Source organism: Petromyzon marinus, chromosome 52, assembly GCF_048934315.1.
Source record: "Petromyzon marinus isolate PM22_M1 ecotype Great Lakes invasive population chromosome 52, UKy_Petmar_22M1.pri1.0, whole genome shotgun sequence".
In the NCBI taxonomy this organism is placed as follows: domain Eukaryota; kingdom Metazoa; phylum Chordata; class Hyperoartia; order Petromyzontiformes; family Petromyzontidae; genus Petromyzon; species Petromyzon marinus.
The window spans coordinates 11988413-12006271 of record NC_133718.1 but is presented as its reverse complement, the minus strand read 5'-3'; the positions used below and the strand labels follow the sequence as shown (position 1 = coordinate 12006271).

General features: G+C 59.8%; 1 protein-coding gene across 4 annotated transcripts in view; it reads left to right on the top strand.

Annotated features, from left to right (window-relative positions):
• Nucleotides 1-17859, top strand: part of EPB41L4A (erythrocyte membrane protein band 4.1 like 4A) — a 49546-nt gene that overhangs the window by 23326 nt on the left and 8361 nt on the right. For 3 of the 4 annotated variants that reach the window (XM_076051866.1, XM_032974024.2, XM_032974025.2), the window contains 13 exons: nucleotides 3819-3923; nucleotides 8918-8969; nucleotides 10410-10488; nucleotides 10987-11084; nucleotides 12685-12805; nucleotides 13278-13365; nucleotides 14158-14246; nucleotides 14473-14536; nucleotides 15045-15136; nucleotides 15475-15558; nucleotides 16576-16694; nucleotides 17519-17612; nucleotides 17837-17859. The exon at nucleotides 17837-17859 is cut by the window's right edge and continues 61 nt beyond it. In XM_076051866.1, coding sequence (XP_075907981.1) covers nucleotides 3819-3923; nucleotides 8918-8969; nucleotides 10410-10488; nucleotides 10987-11084; nucleotides 12685-12805; nucleotides 13278-13365; nucleotides 14158-14246; nucleotides 14473-14536; nucleotides 15045-15136; nucleotides 15475-15558; nucleotides 16576-16694; nucleotides 17519-17612; nucleotides 17837-17859 — 1108 coding nt within the window. The remainder of the gene's footprint in view (nucleotides 1-3818; nucleotides 3924-8917; nucleotides 8970-10409; nucleotides 10489-10986; nucleotides 11085-12684; nucleotides 12806-13277; nucleotides 13366-14157; nucleotides 14247-14472; nucleotides 14537-15044; nucleotides 15137-15474; nucleotides 15559-16575; nucleotides 16695-17518; nucleotides 17613-17836) is intronic. The other variant, XM_032974026.2, reaches the window with a different exon arrangement.

Genomic DNA, 17859 nt, shown 5'->3' with positions numbered 1-17859 from the left:
GTGGGGTGTGTGGGGTGTGTGGGGAGCGTGGGGAGCGTGGGGTGTGTGGGGTGTGTGGGGAGCGTGGGGTGTGTGGTGAGCGTGGGGTGTGTGTAGCGAGATTGCCGGGGTGTGTGGAGAGCGTGGGGAGCGTGGGGTGTGTGGGGAGCGTGGAGAGCGGTAGTGCAGTTGTTAGCGCGCTGCGATACAAACCCGGTAAACACCAGCTGCGATTATCTGAACCAGTCTGGGCCTCCCCTAGGTTGACTCGGCCTTAAATGAGTACCTGGTGTGGTGTGTAAATATTCAGCACTGGGGAGACGTGGTGCTGGCCACCCACCCTCCCGTGTGCCGTGCCGTCCTTCATAGGTGCTCGCTCACAGCACTTGCCCAAAAAGTCTGTTGAAGGCTACACGGGGGATCTTTGTCTTTGTGCTGACAGCGGCTGTGCGTGCGGAGGGCCCCCACGCCCACAATCAACCCCCACCCCCTGAGCGCCACCCAGCCGTGACTGCACCACCCGGGCACCCTGCACCCACATAGGCGGGCACCCAGCCATAGCCTCACAGACACCCAGCCATAGCCTCACAGACACCCAGCCATAGCCTCACAGACACCCAGCCATAGCCTCACAGACACCCAGCCATAGCCTCACAGACACCCAGCCATAGCCTCACAGTCACCCAGCCATAGCCTCACAGTCACCCAGCCATAGCCTCACAGACACCCAGCCATAGCCTCACAGACACCCAGCCATAGCCTCACAGACACCCAGCCATAGCTTCACAGACACCCAGCCATAGCCTCACAGTCACCCAGCCATAGCCTCACAGACACCCAGCCATAGCCTCACAGACACCCAGCCATAGCCTCACAGACACCCAGCCATAGCTTCACAGACACCCAGCCATAGCCTCACAGACACCCAGCCATAGCCTCACAGACACCCAGCCATAGCCTCACAGTCACCCAGCCATAGCCTCACAGACACCCAGCCATAGCCTCACAGACACCCAGCCATAGCCTCACAGACACCCAGCCATAGCTTCACAGACACCCAGCCATAGCCTCACAGTCACCCAGCCATAGCCTCACAGACACCCAGCCATAGCCTCACAGACACCCAGCCATAGCCTCACAGACACCCAGCCATAGCTTCACAGACACCCAGCCATAGCCTCACAGACACCCAGCCATAGCCTCACAGACACCCAGCCATAGCCTCACAGTCACCCAGCCATAGCCTCACAGACACCCAGCCATAGCCTCACAGACACCCAGCCATAGCCTCACAGACACCCAGTCATAGCTTTACAGACACCTAGCCATAGCCTCACAGACACCCAGCCATAGCCTCACAGACACCCAGCCATAGCCTCACAGACACCCAACCATAGCCTCACAGACACCCAGTCATAGCTTTACAGACACCCAGCCATAGCCTCACAGACACCCAGCCATAGCCTCACAGACACCCAGCCATAGCCTAACAGACACCCAGCCATAGCCTCACAGACACCCAGCCATAGCCTGACAGACACCCAGTCATAGCTTTACAGACACCCAGCCATAGCCTCACAGACACCCAGCCATAGCCTCACAGTCACCCAGACTGGAGAACATCCGAGTGTCTAGGTCAGTCTCGCTACTGTCTGGTATCTGGTCAGGCAGTACTGAGTCAGTCAGTCAGGTCGCCGTGTGAGACTGAGACTGACTAGCTAACCAGTTGGCTATCTAGCTGGCGGGCAGGATGGCTGACTGAATGACTAACTAGCTCACTCAATTGATCGACCGTCCTTATCGGCTATCGAACTACCACTGGCTGGCTGACGTAACTGAAAGACTGACTGACTTGCCGACTGGACGACTGGCTGGCTAACTGATAAACCGGTTCACTGATGGAATGGCTGAGGACTCAAGGCACCCAAGCCCCCTCCTCCCTCCCGTTTCCCGGCTACGCGTGTGTGTGTGTCGTCATCCTCGTCCTTGCCTTGTTGGTTTCTGGCCGAAGCACTCTCCGTGTCTCTCCTCCCTCTCTCTCCCCTTCTCATGTTTTGCTCTCTCCTCTCTCTCCTCTCTCTCCGCCCGGGCTTGCTGCGTGGTGGAGCAGCCGTGCAGGAATGCGTAGCCAAGTCAAACACGGGGCCCCTCACCGCAGCCCCGCGGGCACCCCCTCCCTCACCCCCCTCCATCACCCCCCTCCTCATCCCCCCCTCCATCACCCCCCCTCCCTCACCCCCCTCCCTCACCCCCCCTCCTCATCCCCCCCTCCATCACCCCCCTCCCTCACCCCCCTCCCTCACCCCCCTCCTCATCCCCCCCTCCCTCACCCCCCTCCCTCACCCCCCCTCCCTCACCCCCCCTCCCTCACCCCCCTCCCTCACCCCCCTCCTCATCCCCCCCTCCCTCACCCCCCCTCCCTCACCCCCCCTCCCTGACCCCCCCTCCCTCACCCCCCTCCCTCACCCCCCTCCATCACCCCCCTCCTCATCCCCCCCTCCCTCACCCCCCTCCCTCACCCCCCCTCCCTCACCCCCCTCCCTCACCCCCCCTCCTCATCCCCCCCTCCATCACCCCCCCTCCCTCACCCCCCCTCCCTCACCCCCCTCCTCATCCCCCCCTCCCTCACCCCCCCTCCCTCACCCCCCCTCCCTGACCCCCCCTCCCTCACCCCCCTCCATCACCCCCCCTCACTCACCCCCCCTCCTCACCCCCCCTCCCTCACCCCCCCTCCCTCACCCCCCCTCCCTCACCCCCCTCCATCACCCCCCTCCATCACCCCCCCTCCCTCACCCCCCCTCCCTCACCCTCCTCCATCACCCCCCCTCCCTCACCCCCCCTCCTCATCCCCCCCTCCCTCACCCCCCTCCATCACCCCCCTCCCTCACCCCCCCTCCCTCACCCCCCCTCCCTCACCCTCCTCCCTCACCCCCCCTCCCTCACCCTCCTCCATCACCCCCCCTCCCTCACCCTCCTCCATCACCCCCCCTCCCTCACCCCCCCTCCTGACCCCCCCCGACATCACCCCCCTCCCTCACCCCCCCGCCCCCATCCAGATCTCCCTCATCCTCATCATCATCACCACCAGCACTACCACCACCATGATGCCGCTCCACCTCCTCCGCCTTACCAGCATCACGATCCTCATCGTCCACCCCTCGTCAGCTGGGTGGCGATGGTGGCCGTGCTGCTGCCTGTAATCTGACACTGTGGCGGCAGCAGTGGGGGTTGGTGGATCACACAGAGACGTTTGAGAAACTCCCTTCCCGTGGGAGTCACGCAGGCGCCGTACAGAAAGTAGACTAATCGCCATCGGTTTCCATCTGTACGGGGATAGAGCGTTGTCCCCTCGCGTGTGTGTGCTTTCTCCGGGTGCTCCGGTTTCCTCCCACTTCCATATAGACGCACTCGTCATTAATTGGTTGAAAAAAAAATCTTGAAGCTAAAAACACAATGACACCGTTTGGCTTTCCTGCATAAATTATAATCATAATATTATTATTATTCGCTTTACCTTGTGCCAGCAGTGCGTTATAGATTAGGGCAGGAGAATCCTACAGCCCATGGTCCGGATGTGGCCCGCGATTCCGTTGCGTCCGAGCCGCCCCCTACTAGTGCCAGACCGGTGCTGCACTCACCTCGTGCCACACAGGGGCAGCTGCCACCGGGGGTGCCCCTGCCTGCCGCAGGGCGCCTCGAGACGACGCACGGCATGGGAGGCACTGCGTGAATCATGGATTGACGACGACGATGATGGTGGTGGTGGCAGGGTGAGCGAGTGATGGCGTGGTCGCGCTAAGCTCACTCGTGCTCTGCCCCGCTCTATTTCTCTCGGGCAGCGGTCAAGCCGGGGCTCCGCGCTGCTGGGCCACGTGTTTGCTCACCTCGACCTCGTGGAGAGCGACTACTTCGGCCTGCGCTACTGCGACAGCGGCCACCAGACGGTGAGGGCACGCGGGATGCGCGCGTGACACACACGTGACACACACGTGACACACACGTGACACACACGTGACACACACGTGACACACGCACGGGGTACTGGCCACACCGAAGGCCGGATGTCCCGGGGATGAGCCACACAGAGCCGCAGCCACACTGAGGCTCGGCCACACTGAGCCGCAGCCACACTGAGGCTCGGCCACACTGAGCCCTAGCCACACTGAGCCCTAGCCACACTGAGCCCTAGCCACACTGAGGCTCGGCCACACAGAGCCCTAGCCACACTGAGCCCTAGCCACACTGAGGCACGGCCACACAGAGCCCTAGCCACACTGAGCCCTAGCCACACTGAGCCCTAGCCACACTGAGCCCTAGCCACACTGAGGCTCGGCCACACAGAGCCCTAGCCACACTGAGGCTCGGCCACACTGAGCCACAGCCACACTGAGGCTCGGCCACACTGAGCCACAGCCACACTGAGCCCTAGCCACACAGAGCCGCAGCCACACTGAGGCTCGGCCACACTGAGCCACAGCCACACTGAGCCACAGCCACACTGAGGCTCGGCCACACAGAGCCACAGCCACACTGAGGCTCGGCCACACCGGGCTCTGTCCCGATCACTTCAGCTGAAGCTAAACACTGCAGCCGCCCCGCACAGAACTGGAAACGGAGGAAGTGGCACTGGGCAGTAGAATGCCGGACGAGGCCCGAGTCTGCCCCTCTCCATGTGACGACTCCAGATTCCGGACGAGCAGAGTCAGGCCTTGGTCAATCCACTGCTGGTTGAAGGCCTTCCCAAGCCGCCCACCATCATCTCTCACGGTCCCGTGATGTTACCGATCCACCGTACACTTTGAGCACACGAGCCGATCTCGTCATCGCTCCATCTCCTCCCGGACGCATTGCGTTCCTTGGCTGCCATTCCGTCCATCAGTCTTGACGGTCGGCAACATCGTCCCACCCAGCGACTTGGCCTGCCATTACTGCAGTGCATTCCTCACGATGTTTACGCAACGCCTCATAGCTGTCCATTACCGGGCTACTGCGTTACCCAGGTAAACCCCTGCCTATGTGTTAGAGCGCACCACTCTGAACACCTCCGTCGCCTGCGTAATGGTACGGTCCATATTGTTCTGTGCCCAGCAGCATGGAGCGTGCCACTTTAGGGTGGAGGGGGTATCTGGACGATCACACGGGAAACCGATCTGCCCAGCAGTGAGGAATGTGTGCCTGGGAGACGTGGAATGATTGCAACTTGCCTACTAATTATACTAAAACTGATTCGTTTTAATTTAGTTTGGGATTTGAAACTGAACTTGCTGAAAGTGTGGTGATCTTTGGTCAGTCTGTCTCATCTCTCGTGTGGGTATTCTCCAGGTATTCTTCCCAAGTGTAAGCACTTGTTAATTGGCCGATAACACCTGAATTAATAAAGGACCGCAGAGCTTGGGAAATAATTGGGCCGCCTCGCACTTTGGCTGCTGCTGCTGCCTCGCCACTCGTCTGTGGTTCCTCCTAGTGTGTCTGAGTCGTCCTCTCTCTTTGCGAGAGTGGCGAGCGAATACCTTGCAGTGCTGGTGCAGAGTCACAAGTTGAAATGATTTGTCTTGCATTTTAATATCATCATTATCATCATCACATGAAGTCTTAGGTTCCTTGATCCCCAAGCAATGAAAGACAGGAGCTGTCGATAGTTTAAGATGTAGGCTTTCCCGGCCAATATTATCCATAATAGAGGGTTTTTGTTGTTGTTAGATCTTGCAACTATAAACGTGTCCTTAAACCCACCACCACTCGACACAGCCAATTAGTAAGGTTTGTCACGTATACAAAACATGCCAATTCGTTACTAGTTCAGCACACCGCTGTGTTGGGAGTGTAAACCCACAACAATTGTAGAGCTGTAGATGATGATAGTGGTGGCGATGATGACGACGACGATGGCGGTGGCGGCAGTGGTGATGATTCACAGCCGGCTTAATCTCTTACCCAGGTGACAATTTAGTCCCCAGAAAAGCCACCGTGAACTTTAAAGTGTCAGGAAGCCGTCGCGCACAAAGGGACAAAAAGACCACGGCCACGCGGCACAGCCGGCTGGGCACCCCGTTGGCCGTGCCGCCACCTCGCGTCCCGAGCCCTGCTCGTTAGCGACTTTGATCCACCCCACCCCGCGCCACCACCGCCAACGCCGCCATTGTCGTGACGAGGGGAGGGCCCGGCCGGTTTCAATGCTTGGGGGTGGAAAATCCGGTGATGTCATCGCACAGGTGCGGCACCACGAGGGTCAGGCACTGCGGGGTCACCCATTGTGTGTGGCCGGGAGTTTGTCTCTCCCCGTATCCGCTCACCACCCCACCCCACGTGCCTACCGCTCACCCGTGTCCGCTCACCTAATCCTGCCTCTCGCTGCGAGCGACTGGGGTTGGGTCGCGGCTTTACGAGATCTCATTGTCTCGCCCTGCGGCTGCGCCCTCCCTCCACCACCCGGCGTGAGTTCTAATCTTCTAATTTTAGATCTCATTCTCTGCTTGCCTTGTATCATCACGTGAGTGATGGATGGCAGTGCCCCACCCCCCGCTGTCCCTCGAGGTGATGGAGCCACCATCTTCCGATGACAGGGCAACCGTAACCCTGACCGTGTTGTGTGCTGGGGTTTCTCCACATGGACACGCGCCTCACTGAGTCGGAGTGGCAGTGCTGTTGTTTGCTTGCTTGCCCACTTTTGGGGGGCACCGTAAGCAAACAAGAAATTGAGGCCCCCCCCCCCCACTTCCAATTTATACGCAGCCCAGTAAACACCAGGCCGACGTTGGGCCGACGTTGGGCCGATGTTGGCTGGAAGCGTCAGCCCAACGTGGGCCCAACGTGGGCCCAGTAACCTTCGACGTGAACTGGGAGCCCTCATGAGGATGGTCTCATTCCCATGACCACCACCGCCGTGTTGCTTTAGATCTTCACTTCCCTGTGGTCGCTGACCTCCGGGGTGCCACTCCAATGCCGGCCTCGGTCACCTGACCACCGGCTTCACCCTGCACACCGTGCGTGTCCCACCCAAAGGAACCTTCCCCTCCTATTCACCAAGTTGCTTAACCTATCCTCCTCCACACTGCACATGTGTCCCACCCTTAAGAATCTCCTCCTATTCCGGATTACATCGACAAGAGCTTTCGTGCCACGTTCTAATTGAACCCGAAAGATGGATACTAAATGTCCAGCATCCTCGGCACCGGCTGTATTCAGCACCGGTAACCGCGGCCTCTGTGGGCCGCGCATAAACACACAAACAGCCGTCCCCTGACGTGCGGGGTGACCTTTTAGCAAAACCTCGGCAAGGCCCATTCTTCACAAACACAAAAAAATGTTAGTTCTTCAAACAAATGAAGCCCCTAAACTAAACAGGGATTGTGCAATACGAGGCAGGTGCCTGTTGACCCAAATTAAACACTTCCCTCGTCGCTACAGCCACCACTACCACCGCCACTACCACCACGGCCACCACCACCACCACTGCCGCCACCACCGCCACCACCGCCACCACATCCATCACTGCCACCACAACCACCGCCACTACCACCACGGCCACCACCACCACCACTGCCGCCACCACCACCACCACGGCCACCACCGCCACCACATCCATCACTGCCACCACAACCATCACTGCCACCACAACCACCGCCACTACCACCACCAACCACTACCACCACCACTACCGCTGTGACCACCACCACAGCCACCGCGACCACCACCGCTGGCACCACCCCTTCTGTCACGACCTCTGCGACTACGGCCACTGCTACCACCACTACCACCACCGGCGCTGTGCGGTTATTACCCGGCCGGGTGCAGGCCCCTACTCGCCGGCGGGCGGCTGCTGTCTTTACCGCTGGGAGATTACCCCCGGGCGCGAGTGGCGATTACGGTGATTACAGTGCTCGTGGACTGACCGATGTAGCGACACGCCAGCCTCAATCGTCGTCGTTGTCGGCCGCGGGCCGATGACATCAGCGCGTGTGCAGGCACTAGGTCAGTGGCTCTCAACCCTGGGCCACGTGGACCCCGGGGGGTACGTGAGGTGATCTATAAATGCGTGAAATTATGTCATGTGGTACATGAGAGTCATTGGGTGACTAATAATGTATGAAACTGCCAATATAAAATAACTACGATAACATTTAAATCTCTATGGTAACCTATAACGATGTAAAAGGCCTTTCTAAATTATCGTAACCGGCGAGCACGAACAAATGACGTTACGCATGCAGAGCGTCCGTTCTTTATTCGCTTGCAGTTACTCAGCTAGTTAGTACGATACCTCACAAAATGGACAATTGGTTAAAATATCGACGTTCATTATTCACACATTTATTTCTCAGAACCATGTTGAGTCGGGCAAGGAGAATTGTGCATGAGAGATGGTGGCGTCTTGGCGGAGGCCTTCATCCAGCAGTGGATTGACCATGGCCGATGATGGCGATAGTAATAAGTGTGCGTCAACCTCCGTGCTGTGGATTCCCGATCGCACGTCCGGATTTTGGATCCGTCACGTGGAGAGGGACAGGCTCGTGTAGTATTCTACACTCTCCATTCCAGTTCTGTGTGGGACAACTGCAGCGATCGGGCCTCACCGCAGTGTGGCCGGCCCCCCTGCATGGCCGGCTCATCTGCTGTGGCCGGAGTCCGATTTGGTCAGACCACTGTGCGGTCGGCCATCTGTGTGGTTGGAATCCATTTGGGCCGGACCTTTGTATGGCAGGGACGCAGTGTGGCTGACCCTTCTGTGTGGCTGACCCTCGGTGTGGCTGTCCATGTTCCGCTGAGAAGAGCACAACGGCACCATCACGATATTTATTTGGTGGACTCGCCGCCGGCTGTCGAGTGGTGAAGGTGTGCGTGCGGGTGATCACGTGGGTGACGGCTGCGATCGCTCCTCACTCTGACCCTGCTAACTCTGTGCCCCGCGCCCCCCTCTCCATCTTCCGTTGTGTGACAGCACTGGCTGGAGCCTGACCGCAGCCTGGGAGACCATCGAGACCTCATGGAAAGTGAGTGTGCGGGGCGGTGTGTGGGGGGATTACGTGTGTGTGTGTGACTGCGTGTGTGTGTGTGACTGCGTGTGTGTGACTGTGGGGAGCGGTGGTGTAGCGGTTAGCGCTACGCTGCGCTATTAACCTGGCGATCCGGGTTCGATTCCCGCTCACGGCCAACACCGGTGACGATTATCTGAACTGGTCCCGGGCCTCCCCTAGGTCGACTCAGCCTCAAATGAGTACCTGGTGCAGTGTGTAGTAAACATCGCCACTGGGGAGATAATGGCAGCCGGGCGTGGTGTTGGCCACCCGCCCCCTCGTGTGCTGTTCCGGCCTTCATAGGTGCTGGCGTGTGTGTGAGTGTGTGTATGCGTGTGTGTGAGTGAGTGTGTGTGTGAGTGTGTGTGAGCGTGTGTGTGAGCGTGTGTGTGAGCGTGTGTGTGTATGTGCGTGTGTGTGTGAGTGAGGCTGGCCTGCCTATGATCCATCCTGAGTTTAACCAGGCTGGATTGTGTGAGGAGCTCACATATTCTTGAAAGATCTGGACAGAGTCCCATCGGTGAGCTCCTCTGGCAGGCAAGGCTGCGTTGGCTGGGTCATGTAGCCCGCATGCCCAGCCACCGCATGCCGAAACAGCTTTTGTTCGACCGGATTGAGGGGGCTAAACGGGCGCGGCACGGGCTAGAGAAGAGATGGAGTGATGTGGTACAGGAGGACGTGGAGCTGAGTGGACTTGCCGATGACTGGTACCAGCGGTGTCAAGATCGGCCTCTGTGGAGGAGGCTCGTGAAGGACGCTATTGGGCAGTTGGAGGCAGTCGCCCTCCAACAACAACGGAGGGCGGAGGAGCGACGCTCACAACAATGAGCGGAGCGCCGGGTGGCTAAAGCACAGCAGGTTGGCACAGTAGGGGGCACAGATGGTGCATCAGCCAGTCATCTCAGTCAGTCGACCCGTGGCACCTGGGTCTGCCCCGTGACCTCCTGCCCGCGGGCGTTCGACACTTCACGTGGCCTCAGGGTGCACATGGCCTGGCACAAGCGTCGTGGTGACGTCACCGCCACTTAGTGGCGAATGGCGGTTGTTGTTGTGAGTGTGTGTGAGTGTGTGTGAGTGTGCGTGTTAGTGTGTGTGAGTGTGTGTGCGTGAGTGTGAGTGTGTGTGCGTGAGTGTGCGTGTGTGAGTGTGCGTGAGTGTGCGTGTGAGTGAGTGTGCGTGTGAGTGTGTGTGAGTGTGCGTGAGAGTGTCTGTGTGAGTGTCTGTGTGTGTGAGTGCGTGAGTGCGTGTGAGTGCGTGTGAGTGCGTGTGAGTGTGAGTGTGTGCGTGTGAGTGCGTGTGAGTGTGTGTGAGTGCGTGTGAGTGCGTGTGAGTGTGAGTGTGTGAGTGCGTGTGAGTGCGTGTGAGCGTGACGGTGAGTGTGACGGTGACCGCGTGTCTGCGTGTGATCTTGCGCAGCTGGACCGCCGTTCACGCTGTACTTTGGGGTGAAGTTCTACGCGCGGGACCCTTGCCAGCTCAAGGAGGAGATCACGAGGTGCGACGGCCATCACCGCGCGCCCTCGCAGAAGAGCGCCCGGCGCTCTCGCCCAGTGGCCGCCCGCAGCGGCGGTGACGCCCCCCGGGCCTCGCGGCGAGAAGGGCCCCGGCGTGGCAGCGCTGGGGGCGGTTTGTGCTCACGGTGGAACCGGGAATTGGGCCAAAACGTCGACAATGTTCAATACTTACCTACAGATCGCTCGATTGGGATCGCACACTCCTGCTGAAATAAAGCCATGGCAGGACCCTCCTGAAAAAAAGAGTCTTGAGACTCGGTGAGGCTTTCCTGGGTAAATAAGCAACATATTTAACAATAAATAATAGCCTGCATATGTCGAGGGCGGTGGCGGAGCCAAGGGGCCACCACCACCACCACCACCAAGTATTCCGGCCGGTGTGCTGTGTGTGTGCCGCCTCGGCACGGCGGTGTGGGCCATCGCGAGAGTGCCGATGAGGCGCTTGCCGTGTTGAGCCGAGGTTGTCGCGTGTGCCGCAGGTACCAGGTGTTCCTGCAGGTGAAGCAGGACGTGCTGCAGGGGCGGCTGCCGGTGACGCACGAAGAGGCGGCGCTGCTGGCGTCGTACGCCCTGCAGGGTACGACGGTGACCCGGTGTCCCGGTGACCCGGTGTCCCGGTGTCCCGGTGTCCCGGTGGCTCGGTGACCTGAAGGCCCGGTGACCCGGTGGCCCGCCCATCGTTTGAACGGACGTTGGCAACGATAAACCCGACTGTAGTGTTACTGCCATGTCAATTTTTGAAAACGGCTTTTAGCGTGTTAGTTTGTTGTCCTTCCCCCGCACCTCCGATCAGCGCGGTTGGCTACGTACGGTGCGTAGGAAGTTCAACGTACTCTACATGCTTTAAGTTCACTGCTGGATTTAACCATACTTCACCACGCTGGCTATTGCAGTAGTGGTCAAGGTGCCAGGGTAGTACAGAACGATTGGTTTTGCTACACCGCCCTCTGCTGCACACAATGCTTGTAGCGCCTGGTATTTGCGTGGAGGTCACCCATTCAAAAGACAATCCAGGCTCAAAGCTGCTTCGCATCAGAGGAATGATTGGATCAATAAATATGACTGGAATGTATATGGCGTTGCTTAAATGCCTCAGCAACTCGATGCGTCCTTTACGCCGCATCTCACCCTGACCATCGCCGCGTCCTTCGGCAGTCTTGGGCGAGGGGAAGCCGAGCGGCAGCTGTCCCCGTGCCACGCAACGCGTCAGCAGCGCTGCGGGGCCCGGACGGGTTTTTCTCCGCCAAGTCTTTGAGATGCGGTCGCATTTACACGCTTGGGGCGTTGACGGGGCCTAGCAGGAGGGCTTTCTAAGCTCGTTGCGGTGGTTCGCGGTGCGAATCCGGCGGGTCGCCCTGGTTAACACCGCGATGGTGCATATTAAGCGTAAAATACTTCTACTATGTGCCCACTGCTTCGCTCAGAGTGTGCGTTCAAGATCCCCATGATATCGTGCACAAGAGTAGACCAGCGTGTGGCAACGTTCCGGTACAAAACTTACTAACACCGCAGATGAATTTCTCAATTGCGATTAAACGCAGAAACATCACTCCCTGCCACCATAGCGGTGCCTTTGTGATGACAGCCTCGTGCGACACAAAGATAGCTGCCACTGGGGGTGCCTCTAGGCTTGGACACACAGCGTCAGCAACGCCCGCTGCTATGAAACCACTGCAGGCTGCGTCTGTGAAACACGCGTCATAACCACCATCGCGTCATAACCACCATCGCGTCATAACCACCATCGCGTCATAACCACCATCGCGTCATAACCACCATCGCGTCATAACCACCATCGCGTCATAACCACGATCGCGTCATAACCACCGTCGCGTCATAACCACCATCGCGTCATAACCACCATCGCGTCATAACCACCATCGCGTCATAACCACGATCGCGGCAATACCACCATCGCGTCATAACCACCATCGCGTCATAACCACCATCGGGTCATAACCACCATCGCGTCATAACCACCATCGCGTCATAACCACCATCGCGGCAATACGACCATCGCGTCATAACCACCATCGCGGCATAACCACCATTGCGTCATAACAACGATCGCGTCATAACCACGATCGCGGCAATACCACCAATACCGAATCGCGGTTATTTCTGTCTAAGTTCCAATTCGTGCTGCTGCTGTCGTTGTCGCCGTCACGGTCGTGCAGCCGAGCTGGGCGATTTCGACGCGGCGAAGGCCGTGCCGGGCTACGTGTCGGCGTTCCGCTTCGTGCCAGGGCAGACGGCAGAGGTGGAGGAGCGGGCCGAGGCCCTGCACCGCACCCTCACGTGAGCGTCGCCACACTCACCGCTCCCTCTGTTCCTGCCGCCGAGCCGGCACGGTGATCGTCGCAGCATCGCCATCATCATCATCGTCATCATCATTGTCATCATTGTGGTGACTTGAGATCGCTCCCCACTCGCGTATCCAACGAGTCCCGAAGCCCCAACACCAGAACCCTCTCTCCTCCCTCTTCTCGCTCTCTCCTCTTTATCGCTGTCCCTGCCCTCTTCCCTCTCATCGTTCTCTCCTCCTCTGCCACCTCTTCCATTTTGCCTCTCCCGTATTCCCACTCCTCTGTCTCTCCTCCCTCTCCTCCCTCACCTCACACTCTGCTCCATCTGCTACGTTCTCTCTCCTCCCTCTCTCCTCCCTCTCTCCTCCCCCTTCTCTGCTCTCACCTCGTCCCTCTCTCCTCTCCACTCCTCCCCTCTTCCCTCTCATCGCTCTCTCCTCCTCTCCCCCCTCTCCCCTCCACAGCGGCCTCGTTCCTGCGGAGGCCGAGCTCCAGTTCCTGCGTCGCGCCCGGGCGCTCGACATGTACGGGGTGGACCTGCACCACGTCACGGTGAGCGCCAGCCTTGCCTCGCTCGCCCGGGATCACTCCCTCACCTGGGATCGCTCACCCGGGATCACTCCCTCACCTGGGATCACTCACCCGGGATCACTCCCTCACCTGGGATCGCTCACCCGGGATCACTCCCTCACCTGGGATCGCTCGCCTGGGATCGCTCGCTCACCTGGGATCGCTCACCCGGGATCACTCCCTCACCCGGGATCACTCCCTCACCTGGGATCGCTCGCTCACCTGGGATCACCTGGGATAAGCGACCTGCATCTCATCTCATTATGAAGGGAGCACCCCCAGTGGCAGCTGTCCCTGTGCTGCACTGTGTGACTCAGCGCCTGGCCTGTGAGTTGGCATTCGTCAGTTGCCAGGAAGGGGCAATGATTGCTGCTGCTGCTGTTTGATCTCAGTTGAGTCATTTGCGGTGTCCTAATTTGGACCGTGACCCCGGCACACAGTGGCCTGCTCTTGCGAACGACATCACGGGATCTCCAACATCTACTGCGGGGGAAGCAGGCGGGTAACACACACCGCCGCGGTGTTAACCGGGGAAACACACACCGCCGCGGTGTTAACCGGGGTAACACACACCGCCGCGGTGTTAACCGGGGTAACACACACCGCCGCGGTGTTAGCCGGGGTAACACACACCGCCGCGGTGTTAACCGGGGCGGCCTGCCGGATTCGAGCCGCGAACCTCTGCAGCGAGCGGCCACCGTGGCTAGCGCCGGGGCGGCGTCGTCAGCTGTTCCCTGCCGCCTGTGGCCCCCTCTCCCCGCCCCCCCCCCCCAGGGTGAGCACCAGAGGGAGTACATGCTGGGGCTGTCCCCGACGGGCATATCTGTGTACCTGAGCAAGGCACAAGTGGCACATTACTTCTGGTGAGTCAGCACCACCAAACACTCGCCCCCCACCACTCGCCCCCCACCACTCGCCCCCCACCACTCGCCCCCCACCACTCGCCCCCCACCACTCACCCCCCTGCCTCCAGATGTATCTGCTTGGACGTGGTCGCACCGCCGCCCCCCCCACCACCAAATGGCACGAGGGTGGATTCCGACCGGATTGTGACCCCCTTCTTACCCCCCCCACCGCCCCCTGCCGCAGGCCTCGGATCACGAGGGTCAACTTTAAAGGGACCCAGTTTGAGCTGCGCGTGAGGGGCAAGGATGTGAGTAACCTCCGACCTTTCACCTTTCACCTCTCCCTCCCCCGCACTCTGTGTGTGCTCACCAACAGCGCTGGGGGAGCTGCAGCGGTCAGCGCTCCGAGCTACGAACCCGGCGGCCCGAGTTCGATTACCGCTCACGGCCAACACCGGTGACGAATATGTGAACCGGACCTGGGCCTCCCCTAGGTCGGCTCAGCCTTGAGTACCTGACGTGATGTGTAAGCATCACCGTTAGGAAGACAAACGCGGCCGGGCGGAGGTGCTGGCCACCCATCCACCGTGTGTGCCGTGCCGGCCGTCGTAGGCGCCGCTCGCTCACGGCACTTGCCCCAGCGGTCCGCATAAGGCTACGCGGGGGACCTTTGCCTTTGTGCGCGCGCGACCACGGCCGTCGGCTTCCCAGAAGGAGGAGCGGCGTTAGGGAAGCGCGACCGAAGCCAGGCCGCACGCCGCCGGGCTTCGTCTCCCCCGTGTGACCGCGCGCCGCGTGGTGCCGTGCCCTCCGCAGGACAGCGAGACCTCCTACTTCTTCGAGTCGGCCACCAAGACGGCGTGCAAGCACCTGTGGAAGTGCTGCGTCGAGTTCCACACCTTCTTCAGGTGACCCCCGCCCCCTCGGCTTCCCCCGCCGCAGCCCCCCGCACCCCCCACCAGTGTCCCGTTTTCTTACCCCGGGGCGATCCGCTGACCGCCCGAGAGAGAGGATCTGAGGAACGCGAGCATTCGTGTGTTGCTGTTACGATCGCCCACGGTTGGTGGGTGTCGTCGACCCCTTGTTGACCTCAAGCTGACACCGTGGCGACCCCATGGTGACCCGTGCTAACTCCACCATGACCCCGCGGTGACCCCGCGTTGACCCCGCGTTGACCCCTGTGCTTACTCCACCATGACCCCGTGGTGACCCCATGGTGACCCCGCGGTGTCCCGGCCGTGCTCAGGCTGCCGGAAGCTCGGGGCCCTGAGGAGAGGCTCGCCCGGCGCCTCGGCAAGATGGGCTCGCTGGGCTCCCGGCACCACTACAGGTGCAGCACCAACACCGCCACCACCGCGACCACTTACACGTGTACACCACCACCACCTACACGTGTACACCACCACCACCTACACGTGTACACCACCACCTACACGTGTACACCACCCCCTACACGTGTACACCACCACCACCACCTACACGTGTACACCACCACCACCACCTACACGTGTACACCACCACCTACACGTGTACACCACCACCACCTACACGTGTACACCACCACCTACACGTGTACACCACCCCCTACACATGTACACCACCACCTACAAGTGTACACCACCACCTACACGTGTACACCACCACCACCTACACGTGTACACCACCACCTACACGTGTGCACCACCACCTACACGTGTACACCACCACCTATACGTGTACACAACCACCACCTACACGTGTACACCACCACCACCTACACGTACACCACCACCACCTACACGTCTACACCACCACCACCTACACGTGTACACCACTACCGCCACCTGAACTGCTTTTATTTCTTTAGAACTGCTTTTTGTAAGCACAATTTGCTAAGTACGGTGCGAAAGTTCAGCGTACACACATACACCTCCACGTGCCTCCCGCTCCCTATTGTCGTTGGGTAAAGTGTGGGTAACGCCCCCTTCTTCCAAGACGGCTGGTCAGCGTGGAAGCGTAGACCAAATACCACACTTAGAGCCCCCGCCGGTGTAGGAGGCTCTTTCGCCAGCAGTGACGCGAGCGAAGCAACTGCAGGGCTGCACCTTTACCTGTTAACCGACACTCGAGGGCATTTGTACTTACCGCGCCGTGACTTGGGCCTGCCGCCGTGCTGGTTTGCGCGTCCGTGCACGCGTGCCGATCCGTGTGTTCGTCGCTCGCGTTCCACTGGAATCGCTTACCGGGTTTCCCGACTTTTTTCCGCAAATGGTTACCGGTTTCTCGCCGTTGTCGTTTGACGCTCCCGGTTGATGTGCTGCTCCCCCTCTGTGCGCGCCCCCACCCACCTCTCCCGGCGCGGCCCCAGCGGCAGGACGGTGCTGCAGGTGGACCGGGAGCTGGCCAGCCGCCTGCCCCGGCCCAACCAGGTGGTGCGGCGCGCGCGCAGCAAAACTTACCCCAAGCGGCCCCCCGTGGCTCAGCAAGGTGCCGCACGCGTGTGTGTGTGTATGTATGTATGTGTATGTGTGTGTGTATGTGTGTGTGTATGTGTGTGTGTATGTGTGTGTGTGTATGTGTGTGTGTGTGTATGTGTGTGTGTATGTGTGTGTGTGTATGTGTGTGTATGTGTGTGTATGTGTGTGTGTATGTGGGGAGCGATAGTGTAGCGGTTAGCGCGCTGCGCTATGAACCTGGCGACCCGGGTTCGATTCCCGCTCACGGCCAACACCAGTGACGACTATCTGAACCGGTCCTGGGCCTCCCCTAGGTCGACTCAGCCTCAAATGAGTACCTGGTGCGGTGTGTAAACATTGCCACTGGGGAGACAAAGGCGGTCGGGCGTGGTGCTGGCCACCCACCCCCTCGTGTACCGTTCCGGCCTTCATAGGTGCTCGCTAACAGCACTTGCCCCTACAGTCTGTTAAGGCTATATGGGGGATCTTTATCTTTGTCTTTTTTGTGTGTGTGTGTGTGTATGTGTGTATGTATGTGTGTGTATGTGTGTGTAGGTGTATACGTGTGTGTGTATGTGTGTGTGTATGTTTGTGTGTGTGTATGTGTGTGTGTATGTGTGTGCGCTGCACCACACTGTCACCGCACCGTCACCATCGCTGCCCTACACCGCACCACCACCGCCTGCCAGTTGTGTCGGGTGTCCAGAGCGGCTGCGGTCAGCGTGGACCCAACGCGCGTGTCCGCCAGTGTACGTGCCGGTGCGTCTGCGTGTCTGTCCGTTCCCGTCTGCCTGCCCGTGTCGCCGCATCTCCGCCTCTGTGTATGTCGATCTGTCTGCGTGGCGGCGTCTCTAGAGGCCAAGAGCCCGGCCCAGCAGACGTCGCAGCGTGTGGAGGACACGAGCCGGAACGGAACGACCAAGATCCAGGCACCGGCGCCGATCCGGAGGTTCGCGCAGCCGCTGCAGCACCTGGGGGAGAGGTGGCAGCGGGATAATGGGCGCTTCAAGTGCGGCGTCGTGTGATGGTGTCATGGTGTCGCGTGGTGGCATGTCGTTATGGTGTCGGTGTAGCGTGGTGGTGTGGTGGTGTGGTGTGGTGTGGTGGTGTGGTATGACGGTCCTGTGGTGGTGGTGTGAGCTGGCGTGGCGTCATGTGCATCTCTCCCCGCAGCTCCCAGATGCCCAAAGTGGACG